The sequence below is a fragment of the Amphiura filiformis genome, chromosome 3, assembly GCF_039555335.1.
Source record: "Amphiura filiformis chromosome 3, Afil_fr2py, whole genome shotgun sequence".
In the NCBI taxonomy this organism is placed as follows: domain Eukaryota; kingdom Metazoa; phylum Echinodermata; class Ophiuroidea; order Amphilepidida; family Amphiuridae; genus Amphiura; species Amphiura filiformis.
In genome coordinates, this window is record NC_092630.1 from 76887390 (window position 1) to 76911070 (window position 23681).

The 23681-nt window shown below is 35.1% G+C and overlaps 1 protein-coding gene across 1 annotated transcript in view; it reads right to left on the bottom strand.

Annotated features, from left to right (window-relative positions):
* Nucleotides 1-7949: 7949 nt before the first annotated feature.
* The window catches only part of LOC140149166 (sodium- and chloride-dependent GABA transporter 2-like), a 65932-nt gene continuing 50200 nt past the window's right edge, over nt 7950-23681 (bottom strand). Inside the window, exons 12-14 of the mRNA XM_072171363.1 lie at nt 18026-18126; nt 17528-17695; nt 7950-17165 (exon numbers count right to left, since the gene is read on the bottom strand). Of these exons, the coding sequence (XP_072027464.1) occupies nt 17037-17165; nt 17528-17695; nt 18026-18126 (398 nt within the window). The 3' untranslated portion in view covers nt 7950-17036. The remainder of the gene's footprint in view (nt 17166-17527; nt 17696-18025; nt 18127-23681) is intronic.

Below are 23681 nucleotides of genomic sequence, written 5' to 3' on the forward strand. Positions count from 1 at the left end.
GTGTTAATCGGATCCCAAATGAAACCATCTACAATCTGATCAACACCACTCCATTGGTTACCAGAGTCAAGATTCACTCAACTCAGATTTCTCGGCCATCTGAAGACGACGAGCCTGTGAAAGAATATGCCCTTTATATTCCACCACATGGGAAGAGGAAACCGGGACGGCCGCGCACACTGTACTTACAGTATGTCCAGCACCTCCTGGGAGATACTGAAGGGATGCTGCAGCCAAACAAAATTGTTTCACTTGCCCAAGATCGCAATAGTTGGAGAAAGCTTGTAGTCGCCTGCTCCGCAGCCGATGATGATGATGATGCTATTTGCCAGCCAGTTGCCAACATTAATTAAATCATTATTCTAACAATATCATAACATCTTTCGAAGAATAATAAATTGCTCACATACATGCTCATCTTTACATTATTAACATAATTCATAGGAGTTCATATAAAATAAACAATAGCGGCCCAAGTATCGAGCCGTGTGGAATACCACAAAAACTTCTTTGGTCATTAGATATTGAGCTATTAACTCCAGTTATATGTGATCTATCACAAGGTAACTTCTGAACCAGTTGATAACATGATCATCCATGCCAAAGTTTGGTAATTATCAATAAGAATATTGCGATGTACGGTGTCGAAAGCCTTTCTTAGGTCTAACATAATAAGACCAGTGTATTCACCACCATCAATTGATTTTACCCAATCCTCTGTTATATTTAATAATGCGGAAGATGTTGAAAATCCTGGCCGAAACCCGACTGGCTGTCATGCAACATATCATTTGAGTCTAGAAAAGGGTAAAGTTATTGGTCAAATACAGCACGCTCAATGATTTTTGATAAAATGGGAAGAATTGATATGGGCCTATAATTTCCCGGATCTGTATTATCACCACCTTTATAGACTGGTCAAATTCTGGCTTTCTTCCATCTACAGTGAAAGGTACCTGATTTAAGAGATAAATTAACAAGGAATGTCACAATGGGAGTAATTTCGTTTGCCGATATTTTGCGTAACTTTGATGGAATATCATGTACACCTGTAGCTTTTTTTTTTTTTTATCAGTGAGTGAACAAAGTTGATTTAGAAGTTAGAACATATTCCTCATTAATCTTTAATTATAAAAAGCATATCATTACATGTATACAATTACATTATTTTCATCATCATTTATTTATAACATTTGGCCGAAGCCAGGCTAACCCCAATAGTGTTCAGAGGCTACTGAATTCAAGGCATGCCATCCGGATGGGACAGGGATATGGGAAGAGGTCCGATTTTAGATGCAGGAGGAAAACTGGAACACCCGGAGAAAAAACCTGCGAGGACGAGCATGGAAAACGAGCACGAGAACGAGCATGGAAAAATCATGACGGGTTTCAGTATTTTCATGATACGCCACTATGTCTTGCGAGTGACGGACTCATTGTGATGGTCGAGTTCTAATCGCATTGTCGCCGATTTGTTCCCCCTTTAAAATTCTGCTCTTTATCCCTTTAAAAAATTTTAGATGACACCTACGACGTCGAAGTTTATCGATTCATACTTTTTTTATAATTATGATCAATAATGAATCTGTGAGCAGTGGCGTAACTAGGGTTGGTAGCGCCCGGGGCAAGAAACAAAATTTGCGCCCCTACACCCCCTCCCGAGAATATCTTAGACGCGGATAATCTTTGAAACATTTGCGCAAATAAGGCCTACTAGAAGTTGAATATCGGTCTTAAAATGTTCTTTCAATTTATTTTTTTTCAGAAATGCGCGCGAAGCGCGCGAAAAATGTGACTTTCATCGCTTGGAGGGGCGCAGAATCGATGCTGAATTGGTCAATTTGGCGCCCCCCTAAGGGTAGCGCCAGGGGCACGTTGCCCTTCTCTGCCCCCCCCCCCTCACGCCACTGTCTGTGAGATTATAAATCAGCAATGTCTCAATAATACTGGTTATACTTCAATTGAGGTAGATAAAGTCTGCACGGGTTCAATTCTTTGTTTTCTAATAAAGAGATGTTGCGTTTATTTTTATTTTCTTCTGTGGAGTAAATATAAGATATTAGTTGGTGAAAACAATAATCTACACATCTAATCTAATCTAACCCAAGTGACCTTTTTGACAGTTACAGTGATGAATAGTGAACTTAAACAGGGCCAAAAAAAAACATACACGGTTCCAAATTTGGTGTCAATGTCTTATTTACTTTGGAGTTATAAGCAGAAACTGAATGAAATTAGATGGTTGAAATTATATGGTTTATTTTTTCAACTTTTCAAATACATGTAGCTATAGCTCGATGAAAGTACACACACCTGGTTCATTGATGTCGAATTAAGGGATGGGGTATGAACGTTTGGATAGTATTTATTATGGGACATTAGAGCACATCAGACATATCGAACAGTGGCGTAGATTTCTTTTTGACATTGGGGGGATGAAGTTGGAAAAAATCTTGAAGTATAGTCAATCCAGCACCCTTTGGCGACAGAATTAGTTTATGATATAAATGCGCGCGAAGCGTGCGAAAATTTGTGCTATTTTGAAGCTAAACTGATGAAATATGGTGTTAAAGTAGATTAAATGCGCGCGAAGCGCGCGAAAATTTGCACTTTTGGGGCTAAAATGGGCAAATATGAGGTTAATTTGGTCAGAAACCTATTATCAGGCGTCAACATTGGGGGGGATGATTGTATGGACCATCCCCCTGGCAAAATATTGGGGGAAGTAAACTTTATAAATCTGATGATTTATACTTAAAGTGTATGTAGGTGGGATGACAAACCGACGATCAATTGAAAATTTTGACCTTTCATATTGAAAATATGGATTTTTTCCCCAAAAACAAATTAGGTCTTCTTGGGAAAAAATCCATATCTTCAATATGAAAGGTCAAAATTTTCAATTGATCGTCGGCTTTTCCTCCCATCTATATATACTTTAAGAATATATCATTAGATTTATAAAATTTACTTCGAGGACTGTCGACTGTTATATATCAAAAATGTGAAAAATATCAAATTTTAATAATTTGTCATAAAATTTGTATTATATCGTGAATTTCAAAAAATTAAAATTATTTGATATCAGAAACACTTTCTTCGTATTCAAAATGCAATTTTCGATATGTCTGATGTGCTCTCATGTCCCACAAAAAATACTGTCGAAACGCTCATTCCAGATCCCTTAAGGGTATTATGTTTAAAAAAATGTTAATCAGAAAGGAAAATTGGACTTGTCATTATTTTTACTTAGCTACTGCTCGATGAAAGTACACATCTGGTTCAATGTTTACAAATGTCTCAATGACTGTGGTCCTGAATATCTTGCCAACTTACTTGCTCACATAAATCGTCCTTCAACGGCACCGGTTACACGGTCTGCAACAGACAAGACTCTTCTTGCAATACCATTTAGTAAGAAATGTATAGGTGAACAAGCCTTCTCTGTTGCAGGCCCATCACTTTGAACTCACTTCCGCAGCATGTAAGAAATGCCGGCTCAATTGCAGTTTTCAAAAACTCTTGAAAACTCATTTGTTTTAATCTGAATTTGTATTTTTGCTTTGTATTATATTTCATGTGGTATTATTTGTTGTATTTTGTATGGCGCCTTGATCATACTGGATATTGCGCCTTATAAGAATTTAATGTATGTATGTATGTAATGTCAAGTTAACGGTATTATGTTTAAACATTTTTTTTTTTTTTTTAAAAATAAATAAAAATTCTGTAAAGTTGCATAAAATGCACGCAGGTGCCTACAATGTCATAAAATTACAATCTCTGTAAAATGTAATTTAGAAAAGAAAATGTTTGATTTAGAAGGGTAGGTTTTCATTTAAAAGGTCAATTCATTAAATTGAATTAACATATTTATTATCTGAAGCTTGATGAAAGTACACAGCTGGTTTACTGATATGAAATTAAAGGGTTTAAAAACTCAGTTAAAAAACTATTAATCGGATATAAATATGCAAAAAGTTGCACTCTCAAAATGTGATACAAATTTCTGTAAATTCTGCAACTTAAGTGATGCAAAGGTGCTTAAGATATCAGCAAATTGTATACAATTATGCAAACATGTTTAGAAATATGTTGAAACTGTTTAATCTAGTATTTATAAGGCAACAAAAGACAGACCTAGATTTTCTGTTTTAAGATTTTTTTTTAAATCAGCCGTTTTTTGGCAAAAATTGAACCAAGTTTGATATACCGTACATTTGGATCGATTGAGCCCACATTTATTGGTCGGGATATGAGATTTAAATATTGTAAAACTTTTAGCGAGACCAATAAATATTGGGTGCAAATCATTCAGTTTTATCATTATTATGTTTTGGATTCCATGTTTTCATCAAAACTTATATGCATGTAAAACAGTGGCGTAGCCAAAGTGAACAGCTCGCCCTCTGCTTCAGCTGTTTTGGGCTAAAAGTAGATTTATTTGGACTGAAATAAATGTGTGCAAGACGAGGTAACAAATCTGAGGGTAGGGGTCATAATTGAGCTCCCTTAATAGTGCAACGTAATGCATAAATGAATGTACTCTATAATTTATGTTCTGTACCATTTAATGATCATGATTAAGACCCCTCTCCTCTGAGAAGCAAGGAGGGGCCGAGTGGTCATCTTTTGTACGGTTACATTAATGACTTTCCCCACCCCCGGGGATACATTGAGGGCATCATAATTATACGCACTGTGACCTATAGACCCAAACACACGTCACATACACAAACCCACCCCAATATGCGACTTGACCCTGACCGTGGGGACGTTTGAAAAATAGCTTCAAAATCGAAATTTTAGCCTCAATTTTCCTCCCTCCCCTCAAGATGTGGGTGATAGCGGATATTTGTAATGAGTGAATTTTGTCTACAACTTAGGGAACAAGTGATGTAAGGCCGTATAAAATTAATGTTTTGGTTCTCGTCCAGAGGATTTTCATGAATTGATGAGGGAGGGAGGTTTTTGTTTTTTTGTTTTTTCAATGTAAAATTAGCATTGTCAGTAGTTTTCGTTCTTCTCCAACAGTGCTCGAGGAAACGATGAGGCCCTTTTTTTTTTCAAATGTGAGATTCTGAGGATAAACCCCTAGAGTACCACAAAAAGACTTGGAAGTGATGCTTGTTCTCTAATAAACTTATTTATATGTATGAAGATTTCATAAATCATTCCAAAGTCTAAAACAATTGAAAAATCTAAAAAAAAAAAAAAAAAAAAATCTGACAAATCCCAGAAATTGAGGAGGGAGGGACGAGAACCAAAATATTAATTTTACACGGCCTAATGAAAGATCAAGCACAATAATTTAGCAATTTCATTATCATCATATCCTATGTTTTCAAAAATACTGATATATTCATCTGATTCTTTTGAGGAGTGTAAATGCGTCATCTGATTTGTAAAAATATGTTCATTTTTCATGGAGATGCAGAAAACACCCAGATAGATTTTTGTACAGGTTTGACACCTTTAGTACAGGTTTGACGATCACGTGACAAATCGAATCTGTGACGTCAATATTAATATCGATATCAATTTAAGGCTGTTCTAGTTAAATTACATACCCATTGGCATTTTGGCTGTTCCATTTAATTTACATACTCAACATTTCTCTGTGCACTTAGTCCATGAATTGATCCTGATTTGCATTGTCGTATAGAGTTATACTTTTGTACACAACAATTTTTTTCAGGAATATCTTGTTTCCCATGTTGTAGAAAAATAAAATCAAGATGATGAAACCAATTTGAATGACAAACAACTCAAGCTTGATTGCATCACATTTGTTTTAACTAAATGAAGCATACTTTTTGCTTTTATCTTTCTTTGTCCTGTATTAATTATAAATTAGGTGATTTAATTAAAATAATTCTTTGTTTCAGCGACCCTGGGGTAAACAGACAAACAAAAACAGGTCAAAATCCTTCAATTTCTGTGAAAATTGAACAAAAAGTACCCAAATCCCTACATTTTATATCTCCCTGTGTTATAGACAAATTGTATACGTCACATTAAAATCATTTAAAATGACTTATAAATTGCCTTATGCTATAATGGGGTCTTATACATTTGTATTGTGTGAACTTTGTTTTTAAATGCCTTTGGCTTCCAGGTTAGTTTCTCGGAGCTGGTGAGGTGTATCTGGGTGTAACTTGGTAGGGTGGTGGTAAGTGGTTGCCCTAAGACTTGATGCAATTTTTGGCGCAAAATATGCAAATTAAGTAGCTAATTTGCATATTTAACTTAATTTTTTTGTTGGTGGTGGTGGCGTATATGGATATAACTTGATGAGGTTGTGGTAAGCGGCAGTTTCACGGAGCTGGTGAGGTGTATAACTTGGTAGGATGGTGGTAAGTGGCTGCCCTAAGACTTGATGCAATTTTAGCTAGGTAGCTAATTTGCATATTTAACTTAAAATTGTTTTTGGGTGTGTTTTTTTTTGCCATTTCGAAGAACTGGTGAGGCGTATAGGGATGTAACTTGATGAGGTTGTGGTAAGCGGCAGTCGTCGTAATATCCGATGCAATTTTTGTCGCAAGATATGCAAATTAGTCACCACATTTGCCTATTTTTTTATTTGTCGAATTGCTTTTGGCCATTTTTCGGAACCATCTTTAACATTACATTCAAATAATGATTACATTGTAAATTGGAACTGACACCAATTTTTTTCAGGAATATCTTGTTTCCCATGTTGTAGAAAAATAAAATCAAGATGATGAAACCAATTTGAATGACAAACAACTCAAGCTTGATTGCATCACATTTTCCCTTTCCCTCCACACAGTCAACACCAACGCACTGAATGGTCTATTGTTCTATTGTGTCCGATTTGAGCGCTGACATATTCGAAAATGTTGCCAATCAATATTCATGAGAGTGTACATTCAACGTCCAATTTTCGAAATTTGGTGACTTGTGCTTGGCAGGTGTAAAATACATCTGACTGGGCGTTTTAAATACGTAACGCATAAAGGCATTGGCATCATCGAATGGCTGCCTATAGTGCTGTTAGTGTTAGGCCTATGTGTGTGTGTGGGGGGCTGTGTTTAGTTTCTATAATAATTATTATAAGGCCTACATTTATTTGTCATTCATTTCTTTTCCTTTCTTAGTACCTGCTAAAGTATCACTCCCTCTTCTTATCTCCCTCCCCTTCTCCATCCCCTCTTACGTTTTGGCCCCTCATTTTCGTTACCTTTCTATTTATTTACGTCTATTTATTTATTTCTCTTTATTTCTTCCTCTTTCTCTCTTCCTCCAGTCCCCTCTCATTCTTCAAATCCCCTCCTCCAACCTCATCCCCTCCCAAGACCTCTCACAGAAGAGCTGCCCCCCCCTTCAGTACGCCACTGATTATGACATTCTCCTTCTTAAAATAAAATAAAATAAAATCTCAATTTGTAAAACAACTTTTATATAGGCCTATACCGGTATACTTATTATATGTTACATGCATACGTAGCTCCCGGGACGTAGCTATTTAATACCATTATTGTACTATACACATGGCAGCCTTGATGTGTAATCATTCAGCAGGCGCATTCAATTTATTTAAATGAAGCATCTAATGTCAGTGGGGTGACAACGAACTATGCATTAGCGGCTAATGTGTGCCTTTTGTGCTTACGGCTACTCAATCACACCCTTGGGTTTATGTATAACAATAGGTACTTTTCGTTCCATTAAGCGCTTTCACGCGACTTGCATTTGATCACTTATTGACAGTAGCCTGCTAGGTAAAGCGTTAATACACTGTCGGGCCAGCTTACCGATTTAATGGCGGAAGCCCTTTGTCCCAAACAAAGGGTACCTTTCGATGAATAGCTTGTCAGATTTCAAATCGGCACAAGGTTTCAATGCGTTACGTAATCTATTTCCTCTCCATCTTATAATAGCTCCATGGTCAACACACACACAAAAATACACAAACTTTGAAAAACTGAGAATCATTGATTTTTATTTTTGTGTTATACTATACTGATAAAAACAATACAATTACCTTGTACAGAAGACAGACATGGAAATATCTTACCAAATAAAATGATAGTATTACGTTACTAGAAATATAATATACTCTTTTTGTAGCAGTTTCATGCTAACTGTTACAGCTAAAAATGTGTTACTTACGTTAGTGGCAGTGCAATAATTATGAGGCCTGGGGAGGGTAAAATTGGGGAGGGTGGAGGCAAGCAATTTTTGGCATGCCGGGGGGCTATTTTCGGCACACATTTGTGGGCATCTTTTAAATAATACACTCTAAAAAGGCTTAGCAAAACATCATGAATCTAGACCATTTAAAGTTTGCAAATGTTGAATTCAACAAATTTGGCATGGCACACCAAGGTGGGGGGATTTGGCATGGCACACCAAGGTGGGGGGGGGGATTTGGCATGGCACACCAAGGTGGGGGGGGGGGAAAGCAATTTCTGGTATGCCGTTTGAACATTCTACCACCCCCAGGAGTTCATAACTATTGCACAGCCCCTTACTTTGCATTGTATCCAATACTGCTCTTTTGCAAAACAAGAAAATCTTGTTGCATAAATTCTTAAATGATCACATGTCACAAATATTAATGAAAAGTATGCAGGTAATACAGGTTTTTACAAGTGGCGTTAGACCAATGAGATTACAGAATTCACGTCAACTAAAGGATAATACATAATATATACAGAGGTACAGTGGAAACTCATTAACACATAATCTGTTAACACAATCAAAATTCCTGGTAATGTTTTTCAAGTCCCAAGCATAATTTTTGGCTATGAGTTTTAAAATATTGGATGAGACGTAGTTGAGTCCAATATTTGAAACTCATAGCGAGTCCAATAAATATTGGGCTTTATAAAGCATCCCATTTTATCATTATTATGTTTTGGATTGAATATTTTCACGATCGAATATTATAATGTGTTAACAAGGTTCCACTGTAATACTATAAGTAAACAGTAAATTAGCATTAACATAAGATATGCATATGATTATATAAAGTGCTGTTGATATCACTTTAACAGAAGAAATGATTATCAATTAACTTAAATTAGCCAAAACATTTAATTTGAGTACATGCTCATAGAATCAAAATGAACACGGAAATCAATTTAAATTCCAAGGTGGCACCACTGGGAAAAGTACTTTAGATTCATTAACATATCGTTATGAGTTTGGCAAATGACCAGTCCTAGCTACATTGCAAAATGTAAAAGGTATTAAATTAATTCCAAGATTCAAACATTAAAACCCTAATTGAAAAATGAGATTATAGTGCCCTCATGGCTACCATCTTCATAGACTTTTACAAAAATACACAACTAAATAATGGCCCTAACTTTCTTTAAATGATTTTTGCCCATGTTTTTTCAAATGTGCAAGTTCATAACAACTGAAAAATGCCCTGAAATTATTTTTTTACACTTTACACATATTTGTTCTAAATACAGGTATATCATCCAATATTTCGCTAATCTGTGCCTGTTCTCTTGAATGAAATCTTTGCTGCTACAAGTCTCACAGACCATTATAGCAAAAACATGAATGTCTTGATAACAAACGTGTGCAGACCATGTAAAAGGAAAGTATTAAATCTATACATTGGTTTGCCTCAAGTTTGGTAGGGATGTAGGTGCATATTTTACTAGTTGCACTATCTTGCAGAGCGTGTCACATGCCGGCGTACAAGGATGATTTGTCAGCACGCGAAAAAGCATTGACGTCATGACCAAACTTGAGGTGAATCAAAGAATACAGAATAAAGGAAGTTTCCATATTCAGCCATAAAACATCTTGGGTCTTAAATGTGGTAAGTATAAAATAAAAGCATTGATTAGTTGTTGACCCTCTCATTTAATTATAAATCCAAATGGTTCACAAGAAATACTTTTTGTAGGTATGCACACAAAATTCACTTTTAATACTGCCAAGAGGACATACATGGTCAACTGCCAATAGATGTTTCAAATCTTTTCTTGGGCTAACAAATTTAGAACACAATTTACATAATTACATACAATAATTACACACAAGTTCACAACACACAACATAATGTACAATCTTTTTAAATGAATTTGGTGAATTTTCAAACCTGATTTTTCACCATATTTGGTAATGTTTACGTACATGTTTGGTATTAATAGCATATTTGGTTAACGTTTACATACCGTATTTTTTGTAATAAACGCTCTGGGGGTGTTGCATTTTTCCAAAAGGTGGGCGTTTATTGAAGGTGAATTGTCAGTGAAAAAAAAAACAATTGGGTTAAATTTCCCGATGGTGCTCCTGTAGAAAGGAGGGATTTACGGCTATACTAATATAGTATTATGGCAACGCCCATGGAAAAATGATTTTCATGGCAAATACATCAAAATTACACACGTAAGTGCATCATCAAGCAAGAATCTGGTGAAATTCTACCATAATTAGGCAATGGAATGGATGGAAGTGTGAGTCATATTAGGTTTTGTCCATGCAATTGAGCGATCGACTGACTGATGCCAGTTTTAAGCTTACTTTTTAAGCTTTAAGCTTATAGCATGGAAATGTTTGCATTTCACAGAAAAATTAGAGGGGGCATTTATTAGAGGGGGGGGGGGGGGGTTTATTACAAACAATAGGGTATGTCCCAAATTACACTTAAATAATTACAAGCAAGTTTACATCACAAACATTCAAACCCATAATGTACCATCTCTTGAATTTGGTGGTTTGTTGTTTTCAAACCTGACTTTTTGGCATATATTTGCAAGCAATATTAATACATGTCCCAACTTACACTTTATCAACCAAATATGTTATGTTTGTAGAACAGAGCAATTTTGAATTAATCTCTTATTATAAAGACATTAAATCTCCATACCGCAGTTAGGCAACCATGATAGTAAGTGGGTTTTATTTCATTTTTACCTCATTATTTAGGCTTAAAATGACCAGATAGAAAACCTTCCCTACAGTAGTAACTAATTACTAATATTATTTCATAATCTTTTGACAGAAATCGTACATTATGGCTTTAAGTTTCTCCAAGGTTTTTTTTAACTCAATAAAACAATTGAGCAACTCCGTCACACTAAGGGCAAAATAACCACACAATATGTATCACTGATCTTTGGTGAGAAAAAATAAATGATCTAAAATTTAAAAATGCCTATAATTACGATTTAAATTCACATGTATTAAAAAAATTAATAAAATATTTGATTCAAGGCAAGCAAAGTAAACAGAAATAGAAATGAACACTTTCTCCTAAAATTCACACTAAAACAACAAGCATGCACTAAGTATACCAATATGGTATAAGGCTACGAATATAATTTACACTTGTTCAAAAAGTGTATCCCTAACAGGGATTTTACTAATATATTATTCAAATATTTTTTTCTCAATTGTTTTTCCCCAATCTAAAAAGGAATTTTCCTCTTTGTCACAAGGTCAGATGCTTGCTTATTTTAATTGGTCCAGCGGTCATCTTTGTAGATTTCCTGGCTGCATGTTGTGTCCTCCTTCCTCATCTTGAGATGCCATCAAATATTTAATATTTTAAAATAATTCAGCCATTTTGCTGTGATATATAAGTGAATGGTGAATGAATGATGGAATGCACAGTAATTGTGATCAGGGTTTGTAGGTTTTTGCCGCAGGTGAAAAAAAACACCACAATTTAAACGTTTTTTACCAGCAAAAATGGCAAAAACTTAGAAGGTGAAAAATTTTGCACTTTTTTCATAACCTTTGCACTTTTTTTCATCTAAAACCAAATAATTAAGTAACATAAATAATTTCCTGAGTGGAACAAGGTCAGAATTTATAATCATAAGTAACATATTAAGAAATTAAATGCATGGGTTTTCATTGCTCACTAGTGCACTTACTGAAATGCGTCATATCAAATTCAAAACTTTTTTTTTTCAAAACTTCATTTCCAGGAAATGACGAGACAAAATATTTGTTGAATGATTCATAAGCCTTTTTGAAGTTTGGCGGGCACAAATGGAGAGGACGTACTTTGATTTGGGTAATCTTTTGTCAGCAGAGAAAGCATAAAAAAGATTACTCAAATTAAAGTACGCCTTTTCCTTTTGTGCCCGCCATATTTCAAAAAGGCTTATTAGAAGTTGTGTGTTACTGTGTATGAGCTTTCTGTGTTACTTTTTAATATTTGACTGACTATATTATAGAGTTTTTGCCATTTTTGCTGGTTTAAACCAGGCAAAAACAGGTGTTTGCCGGCAAAAACCGAACCCTGATTGTGATCATGAATATTTGGCATCATAATTAAGTTATAAAGCATGCATGTATATTATGCTAATATTAAATGTTTATGAGTACAATGGTAAGAACATTTTCATGAGGTGAAATATGAACTGTTCATTTGAACGAAACACAGCTTGGTGGAATGGATTCATGGAACAGCTCACATTTCAGTGAATGAAAACATTGTACAGTAGCTACAGTAAGCAGTGTAGCCCACCACCAGCTTCAAATCTGGGACCTCCTGATCACCAGACCAGATGCTCTACCACCTGAGCTGGAGAAGAGCATGTGTATTTTATTGAATTTATCCTCAAAGTATCTAGTACTGGTACACCCTTGCTAAAATATCAGCTATATACAACCCTGTTCAGCAATGGAAATGATTTTTGACAAAGCTAATCAAGTTTTAAAATTCAGGTCCAGTGTACAATTCCCACACATTCCTCCCCTGACTGTGTGAATGAATCACTGCATACCTTGCTTGGTCACATAAAATGAGCATTTTTATACAAATTTAAGCAGGTTAATTTACAACATAATATCTCTTAAGGCAAACTACAAAATACTTTTAAAATTTCTTGAAAGCTCTTATCTTCCTGAGATACCAACATGGTCTTTCATTCATTCCACTACACATATTTTTCTGTGTACTAGTACACCACACACCTTTGCAAACTGAGAACATGTCATCATTAATGCACACATTGTCACAACACCATGTTTCACCCCGATGTGGCAGTGACGCCAGTGCGCATTTTGAAGCGCTGGCGTACACACATACGCCTTAGAGACGCCACAAAGAAAAGCACGCGAAACAGCTGTCTCTGGGTATAGGTAATTGTATAGACACATTCAACTGGTCAAGACTACACACTGACAATGTTCATTGTTGACAATGATTTAGTCTCATGTTTCTTTGCAAAGCCATTCTCTTCTCAATTGTAATTATCACAAATGCGCAAAATTCATGAATAAAGCATGTTATATTCTATATCTAATGACAATTTTTGACTCCTATTGTACACCATGTCATGAGTAGTGATGAAGTGCAAACTGAGTTGGCTTTGACAGATGCTCCAGGGATCATTTGTCAAGGGGGGGGGGGGAGAATAACCAAATTGACCTGGTGTTGGTCAATGGTGTAAATATAAATACTGGGTAAAACATGGAGAGAAACTGTGTGCAAACAATTGCAATATATATTATTTTGGTTCATAATCAAGTTGAAATTTGTATTAAAATACACCAAAAAGAAAATGCAGTTATATTTGTGTGATTACTGCAACGTAGACCTAGCTGAGCAATCAGGTACTCTGCGCACTCAAGCATAATAGGCCACTGAACTTTATATCATATAAACTTCCCTTTGTATCAACTTTTTGGTAAATTCATTAAATCCCATCTTGACCATTTGGAGCATCAGAATGAAATCGATCATCTTTTATCCAGAAAACTGTGATATTTTACTATTTAAAAGGCAAACTAAAAAATACTTTTAAAATTTCTTGAAAGCTCTTATCTTCCTGAGATACCAACATAGTCTTTCATTCATTCCACTAAACATATTTTTCTGTGTACTAGTACACCACACACCTTTGCAAACTGAGAACATGTCATTGTTAATGCACACATTGTCACTACACCATTTTTCACCCTGATGTGGCAGTGATGCCGGTGCGCATTTTGAAGCGCTGGCATACACACATACGCCTTAGAGACGCCACATAGAAGCGCACACAAAACAGCTGTCTCAGGGTGGGAAATGGTATACACGCATTCAACTGGTCAAGACTACACACTGACAATGTTCATTGTTGACAATGATTTAGTCTCACATTTCTTTGCAAAGCCATTCGCTTCTCAATGCTATCTATCACAAATCACAAATTTTTGAATAAAGCATGTCATTTTCTATATCTACTAAAAAATTTTTGATGGACAAAATTTTAATTCTGCAAATGCACTCCTAGTGTACACCATGTCATGAGTAGTGATGAAGTGCAGACTGAGTCAGCTTTGATAGATGCTCAAAAAAAAAAGGAAAAAAAAGCGCAGTGATTTATAGTGCGCTACGCACAGGCACAACACCTAGACGTTGATCCTCAAGCCTCAGCACACTTTACAGGTTGTCGCCGACCCCTACGGCCCCACATCATTCCATAAACCATTTAACAACAAATCAGGGACTTTGCTGCTAGCGCACACCCTAGACATTCCACAAATAACCATCGCAACCAGGATCAGCTCCCCGAGTTTTGTACGGGTTACAACAAGACAATTAGCAGTAAGTTCCTTGTCCAGGGGAATTCCAAGCTAACTCAATTTTCCACGAGAGCATACTAGGCACTGCCAGGGTTCGAACCCGCAACCTCTCACACCATAGTCAAACGCCTTAACGATTGAGCTAACTTGACTGCTTATGACCTCCAGGGGTCATTTGTCAAGGGGTGCAAATATAACTGGTGTTATAAATACTGGCTAAAACATGGAGAGAAACTGTGTGCAAATAATTACAATATATATTATTTTGGCCCATAATCAAGTTTGTGTTAAATACACCAAAAAGAAAATGCAGTTTTATTTGTGTGATTTCTCCATGGTAGACCTAGCTGAGCAATCAGGCATTCTGACCCCTCCAGCATAATAGGCCAGTGAACTTTACATCATATAAACTTCCCTTTGTATCTACATTTTAGTAAATTCATTAAATCCCATCTTGACCATTTACAGCATCAGAATGAAATCGATCATCTTTTATATTTTACTGTTAAAAGTTTATAGACTTGCATCATAAGTTGTACACATTTCTTAATTAGCTTATCCATATATCAAATATTTAAATATTAACATAAATAAAGTGAAATGGTAATTGAAATGGTCCTCAAATGTCACATTACACACACACTGGATTGTCTAAAAATTGGATAAAAAAAACAAAACCGAGAAATAAACTTGTCTGGAAAATGGACGGACACAGTGTCCATTCTCTTTTGGTTCAGATGTTTTGGTCTCATTTGTATTTCAGAATGATTTGTACACTTTGTGTAAATATTAAAAACAGATGCAAGTCACACAATATACAGAGACCAGACTACATGCTAAAAACAAGGAGATAAAATATACCACAGTATATAATCTGAACAGTACCAAAACAGAACAAATATGGTCCTGGTATTTTGTAATTATATAATTTATATATTACCAAAATCCACCATTAGAGCTCATACATGATTCAATATGAATAACAATCATATCTGACTTGTATTATAAAAAAATTATTTAATTTGTGTACATCGTGGAACATACTCTTTGCGTGGCTGTGCATAGTAAGCTGTTGTACACAGATAACCTCGCATATATATGGACGCGTATTTGAATGTTCCACGATGTACACAAATTAAATAATTTCTATAGTAGTATTCAAAATATAAACACATGTAAGCAAACATCTACACCACTACGCACCTCACTCAAATTTGTTTGATCTTGTGATCTACCATCAGTCCTTGTTATTAATGAACTATCAATAATTAATCAGAATTAATGGGAAGTTTCTTCTATTGATCAATACATTACAAGTTAACCACAATTAATAATTAGTTTACAAATTAATTGATATTTCATCAATAATAAGGATCGCTGGCTGATGGGAATGATCAAGATTGCCTTGTTACAATAACTTGCATCTGTTTACACAATGACATACAACGATAAAGCACCTGACTACATAAAGGTGGGTTTCATGTTTATGGAATCTTCAAGGTTTCACAATGTACACATGATACACAAGGAGCAAATAAATAACAAGCAAAAAACGTTTTACTGAAAAAGTTTAAATGTCTGGTTATATAAAGGGCATATAAAAGGTATAAAACGTTTTAATAACATAATACATTCTAAAAATGTTACAATAACATTCTGACAACAATTTTAAAATGTTGTCCTAGTCTTTTTTCATATAAACAATTTCATGACCTTTATATAATGGAACATTTAAAACATTTTACGGAAAACCAAAACACGTTTATAATGTTTTAAAAACATTTTTGTGCTTGCTGGAATATTTGCATTGTTAATTTTATCTTAACATATTAACTGCATGTCTGCAATAGATTAAACAGCAGCCTATATAATTATAAAATATTTATAATTTAAAGCACAATGAAACAATTGAATACCTGAATACAAAACCCACCCAAGTCCATACTTTGGCCAAATTGAGTTAATCATGGGAACTTGTTGCTTATACATAGGTCTATCATATGTATAAAAGAACAACACAAATCCACCCTCGACGTGCGTCTATTGAGCACACACATTATAGTGCCCTCGCAAACAAGGCAAGATGGCTGATGTGCTCAATCGAGGTGATAGCAACAGTGATGATGGAATAAGTGGTAAAAAACACAAATATGAAGCTGAATGGGCACAGAACAAGAAAACTAGACTGAGAGTAAAGGGAAAAGAACACACTGTGATTAAAAAAACAACCCAAATCCGGAATACAAAATGACCCCCCACAAAGTCCCCCGAAATGCTAATCATCATACCTAATACAGTTCAACCCACTCATTTGCATGTAAAACTTGCCCTTTTTACCAGGTAAATCTAACTGAAAGAATTAAAATGACAGTTTTTTAGTTTTCTCAAAATCACTTTCATGAACTTGGGTGGGTTTTGTATTCATGTATTCAATTCCTAGTGTACCCTGTGTAAGTCAACTTGCAAATAGCTTGCATGATCACCACCAGTTCTATCAATTTGTTGCTCAGTGTATATTATTATACTTTCTCTCCTGGAGTCATTTCGTAGCCTTTGTCTTTCATCCAATGATCTCCATTGGCATCTTCCATTGTCTTTGGCCGTAGTTGATGCGGCTGAAGACGAGGTTGGATTAGCTGAGTAATACGCTGTGAGAAAAACAACAAGGAAATATATGTTACTGAAAACAACACCTAACCAGAGTCCTAACCAATGAAGTAGAATCAAAGAGTACCGACTCTGCCATATTTGTGTGTCACTCATGAAGGCAACTTAATGTACTATAGATTGTTTCGCTATGCACCGGCAATCTTAGATTTCAAAGTGCATGGTTGTTTGCATTCTACATGTAATGCATGGTGTTAAGAAGATGTGTGCTAGCCCTGTTTGATTTGTAGCTCTTGCCAATAAATGTCGGAGGTACATTATCTACCTTGGTGAGCAACAAACCAAGATGGTAGACAAACAAAAATCCCAAAATGTTTACTGTATGTCAACCTATATATCTCACCTGTCTGAATGAGCCTTTTTCCTTTGCTATCAGATAGATCATTGTTGTAGGTACACAGAAGACTGATGACAATGCCAGGAACCAGCCAATAGTCTGTCCAAATGCTGAATATTCATAGTTGCCATAAGTTAATGGAGTGTAGGTAATACAGCTGAATATCCATATAGCCTGTAGGAAATACAGAGAGAAACAATATTGTAATGAACGATGCAATAATAAGAATGTGCAAATGGGTTCAACAACATGCAGTTACATGTATAAAGCACCAGAAATCAACCTTAATTAGCTGTTTCTGCCATGTGTACAGAGGACAAGCAGGCCTCATTTTTGACCCATCTATATGATAGCATATCCCCCTGCGTTATCATTTCAATTCAATTCGATCATATGTTGTGGGAAGAGAAAGCACCAAAGGTAAATGCTGCAGTTGTTTTATGAATTATATAAAAAGAAGCTTTACCAAGTGTGCAAACAAATAGAAAAACACAAGATCTTTACCATGACAATGAGTGGTGTGACATACATCCAGCACCACTTGAAGAACCTCCATGGTGTGTAGCCAATCATAAATGTGATGTCATCATAAAACCGGTCACCACCTATAGCATAGTATAGAATGAACAAATAAGTTCCATAATGTTAGCAATGTCAACAGAAACAATGCAGTCCTGAATGTTAAATGAAATCAAAAACATATATAGCAATGGATAGTTCACCAATATATCATCATTTACAATTTATGATGTAGTTATCAAAGAATTGCAAACAGCATGTTATGAATGGACACAAACATCTTTTGTCTCAACTCAAGCCTGACATATGAGTCTCTCTCCTTGGGCTGTGACATCTTCACAACTACATCAAACATAGGTTCAAAGTTCTTGTTATCACCCTTATTGCATAGACTCTGTAGAGCAAAATACACTTGAGAGCTTCCAGCTTCATTCAAGTTTAATGTGATATGACAGTTTATGACCACAACTTGGCCAACTATGTATACAGTTTTACTTTGATTAAGAGCACTGCCATCATGCATATCAAAACCTGACTATAATGATTATGTTGATCATTTTGGCCAAGAACTATTTTGTCTTTCAATGCCATAGGTCTGATGTATTTTTGAGATGACTGATTAAGAAGACTAATGTTGACAAAATATCAGTTTGATGTCCAAAAACATGAGTGTTATCCAATGTCAGTCAACAGTAAGACACTATTGGAATATCTGTTACATGTACATAATTCAATTTACACCTTCATCAGTTTCACTCAAGATTATTAATTATTTAATCCTACATTATCAATATTAAGCCAGAATGCGGGTAGGTCCCCTACCACTGCATTACCCTCTCCTTCTTTGCCTCGTGTTTAGAACATTAACATACAAACTTAAAACTATAAAGATCTAAGTCTACAAACAACCAACTCAATAGCTGTCATGTTAATCTATTGTACTGTACACTAGTCACCATCACAAATTATCACACTAATCAAACAGTGATAATTAATATGGTAAGCTCCAAACCATGAGCAGCAATAATTATGGGGCATCACTCATGTTTGCACACCAAATGCTGTATCTTCAGATTCCATCAAATTGCTTTCTTTGTCTCTCTCCTCCTCTCTTGAAAACTGTATTTAGTTTGACACATTGTCTCTTAGAATTGCCACAAAGTGCATTAATGCCTGTATCATTTCGTATCATTTGGTGAACAGTAAATTGGATTTAAACGTCTAATCTTCTCTCACATAAATGGGAACTCAACTGAAAAGAGGGGCGACGTCAGTACTTTATCGGTGTTATTTTGCACATGTCCAGATGTTCTGCCTACATGTATGATCACGCATGTAAACATGCCAGTTCTTTGAATATGCGTAATTTAATACTACACACATTGGAGCATGCACTGGCATCACTCTCTCTCTCCCTCTCTCAAGGAAGCCAAAAGGACTAGACCTTGATATTGTGCACAACTGAGTAGTCACCATACTGTAAACTATTGCTTTAACATTTAAATAATAAAATCTTTTCGTATCACTACCATAATGTATACATTTGGTATTGCAGGTGGTGCAAAACAGCTGTCAAAGATAATTAACATATCTCACCATGCCATACTGACAACTATCTGGACATTAAATTGAGAAACAGTGGTCCCTTCAAATCTATGCACAGAATTGTAGATTTGATAAGTTAGCTATGTCAATCTGCAAGGTTTAGGAATATAGTGATACAACATTTGGTGTGCACACATAAGGACATTCATTATTCCACATAATCAGCACCCTTTCCAATCACACAGTGTGTAGAATTTTCTTCACCATCAAACCCATCAAACACAAAACTGTGTTTTTAAAACGTAATAATCGTGTTTTGGTCAAAAGCATAAACATAACATTTTGTGTTTGCTGGGTTAGTAAAGGCATTCATTCTCACTTATGTGACATGATCTGGTCCATGAGGGGCAAAGGCGGCAAATTTGAAACCGAGATAAAGGTAAAAATATGGAGTAAAAAACAACAAAATACATAAGAAAATAGACATCAAAAAACTTCAAAACCAAGTATGATAGACCTTTGGTGTTTTCAGTAAATGATGGCCTATTGCATGTGTAATTTAATAATTACAGTAACTCAATCTTCAAAAATGCCTCCTTTGGCCCCCATGGACCAGATCGTGTCACATATGTAGTTAGGGGAGCTGTGGTAGTGCTATTCTTACTGGCAGAAGCTGTGTGCATATTGTCCTGGGTGAAAATATTACAGGCTTATTCAGTGATCCCAGCGAAAGTGTAAAAAATAATTGTGTATAAAGTTCCTAAAAGTGAAGGATAAGTCATTAAAATTGTCATTAAGTATTTTCAAAATGAAAAATATGGCAAGAAAAATATGGCAGGAAAACAGCAGTATTGATAAGGTTGAAGCCTCATTCAAATACATGCAGTTAATTTCTCTACTTATGTAAAGAAATTACAGATTTATGTAAAATGTCTAAATTTGCCTTTAATACATAGCTTTCGGCTTAATCACTAGCAGGCTATGTTAGCACATCTATAAACAAAGGTGCAAAAATCTGAAGTTTGATGACTTTCATGACCCTCCGAATAAGCAATTCACTGAATAGGCCGTAATTTTAAAATGTCCAGTTTGAATATCCCGACAATGAAACACTGCTTCTTAAAATGATGCAATTAAGCACCCAGGGTGCGAATTATGTCGAATATGGTTAATGCTCCCAATAATATTTACAGTTCATGTTTTAAAGCTTCCAAACTATAGTCCATTTGGTTTCCTCGAGGCAGTGATGTCAGTATTCAATCATATTACATGTGTAATCAAAGGTGGTGCATCTATATATACACATCCAAAGTAACTGCGACAAAGTGCTGACCTCGCTGCCTTGAGGAAGCCAAATGGATTATATGTTTTTAGCATGATGACCATTTTTACCAAGTATAGTACATTTTGACATATTTTTGAAAGTGTTCGAAATATAAATCACATGTAATGTGGTTTTTAATTTGTTTTAAACATGTAAAAAGGTGCTTGCATTTGAAACTGACATGTTCACAGTCATTCTAGGTCACTTCATTTACCATGTTTATAAAGTTTGCATCATTCAAGCTGTGTATTCAGAAGGTATGCAAGTTGAGGCAGAATATCCACTAGTATCCAAGATGTAGATTCTTGATTAGTCATATTAAGTTGCACTTTCTTATCAATTCATAAGGGTGGCATTGAATTGATAATTTCCAGTTTTTCACCAAAGCATAATTATAGCAAAAATTAAATGACTTGTCTCTCAGCAACTACAACTTAGATTTACTTTGGACATCCCACCTTACTTGGATCATGTTGATGAAAGCTGTAGATTTCTTGGCCCGTGACGTCCATCGTGAGTTGGAAGACCAGATGATGTTAAGACCAGCCCCTCAACAGTGGATGCTAATATGCTGTTCATTATTGAATCCCATCAAATCTATACTCTGAAACTTGTCATTAAGGTTGGTCTGAACCCTGGAATTATGAAAACTTTGGACCTCATAACTGCTAAATTATTAGTCTAAAGAATATAAAAGTATACATTTTAGACTGGAAATGACTTGCTGAATTCATCTGTGAGGTCCAATTTGGGCCAAAATGCTCATTTTGGAAAAAATCCCAAAAAGCGGGTTTTTGGCCCAAATTTTTCGTAGCAACGTAACAAAAAAATTGTTTGGCCAAAAAAATTTTTTTATTAATTTTTAAAAACTAGATAAAAATATCTAGGGAGCGTTTTTTCATTTTTTTGAATTTTGACCAACTTCACCAAAAATATTTGAAATTTGGGCGAAAATCAGGCTTTTTTATGATTTTTTGAAAATTTTGCATTTTTTACCATTTTTGGTGCAAATTTCTCAAAGTTGGTCAAAATTCAAAAAATAAAAAACGCTCCCTAGATATTTTTATCTAGTTTTTAAAATTAATAAAAAAAATTTTGGCCAAACAATTTTTTTTTGTTATTACGTTAGCTACTGAAAAATTTGGGCCAAAAACCCGTTTATTGGGATTTTCTCCAAAATGAGCATTTTGGCCCAAATTGGACCTCACAGATGAATTCAGCAAGTCATTTCCAGTCTAAAATGTATACTTTTATATTCTTTAGACTAATAATTTAGCAGTTATGAAGCCCGAAAGTTTCCATAATTCCAGGGTTAAGACCACCCTTAAATGAGTGTGTTTAATGGTCTGTCATGATAGTACTTGTAAAACTCAAAGAAAACAAGTAACATCGCTTCTTTATTATTAAACTTAAAGTTGACCATCACAGCAATTTGATTTTTTTCGGTATTTCCATACATTCAGTTACTATGGAAACTGTCATCTTGATGATATTTGACAAGTTTAAGAGTTAGGTTAGATGAACATCAATGAAGAATTATTCTGAATAGACAGACTTGAATGACCAAATGTGACAAGCAGATATCATAATGCTCATCTCTATTACCTAATATCCAAAACTAAAAATTGCCAAATTACATATCAGTTTCAAAAGCCATAAGCAACCTCTCTTGCTCAATATCACTTAAAACATTCATTAAGATGATAATCAACTGAAAATATTGAGATGGGATGGGGAAATGTTTGGGAAAGCAATAGTTAATGCTATTTTGGGAAGGATGGACAGGCCGACAGCTGTTTCCCAGCCGACAATGCGGGACAACGTCTCACCGGTTTCAAGACCACACACACCCAGATGGGAGACGGGTGAGCTAGCTCAACAGCGAAGTGGCAATGGTCTCACTTTTAAGCTTGAAGACCTGATGATGCAAGATATTAAAATGTGAAACACAATTATAGGTTAGTAAACACAAGAGTGACAAGGCATGATCATTTTACGCATGATTTGGCTACACAATATTATGCATATTAACAAGAGCATCAAGATCAACTTGCAAAACAAAAGACATTATCACTTCAGTGCCACAAATGAACTAGTTATAAAAGAACACAAAAGTACCCACCATGAAGTTTAAGTATCTGCCAAAACCTTCATAGTATTAAAATGATATTTCCAATTATTATAATTATATAATTTATACTGATATTCAAGCATCAATGAAAAGTGGCCAATTTTAATTATTTCTTAAAAAAACGCCCAAGAATCTTAAACTTTTTTGTTTTTTAACATCAACATTTAAAACAACACCTTTGGATTTCCTTTATATGTGCATGAATACAATACTGGCTATTTATACAAATGGGACATGGTGGTCAAAAATTTGTTCGAGGATGGTAATCTCACATTTAAATTAACTTTGCTTCACCTTTAAAATAGCAAAAAAAAGATAACTTTCCAAGCACAGTTCAACAAGCAGTGCTTTTTATCACATTGAAAAAGTTTATGTTCCATAGATATGGTATCAACATTCAACTTGAGTACAAGATCATAAAAATTAACTTGAAGGGGGAAGTAGTTATTTCAGTTTATTGCACCTACTAAATTAAAAAACAAACTATTGATTCTTGAAGTATTTTGGTTGCTAATAGCACAAGATTTAGCAACATTTATCAAGTCCGTCAAGCAAGCCCATCTGGAATTGCTACATCAATCAATGCCCAACGACTAAAATACAGCATTCAGCCGAGGAAATTAAATACATGAAGTCATGTC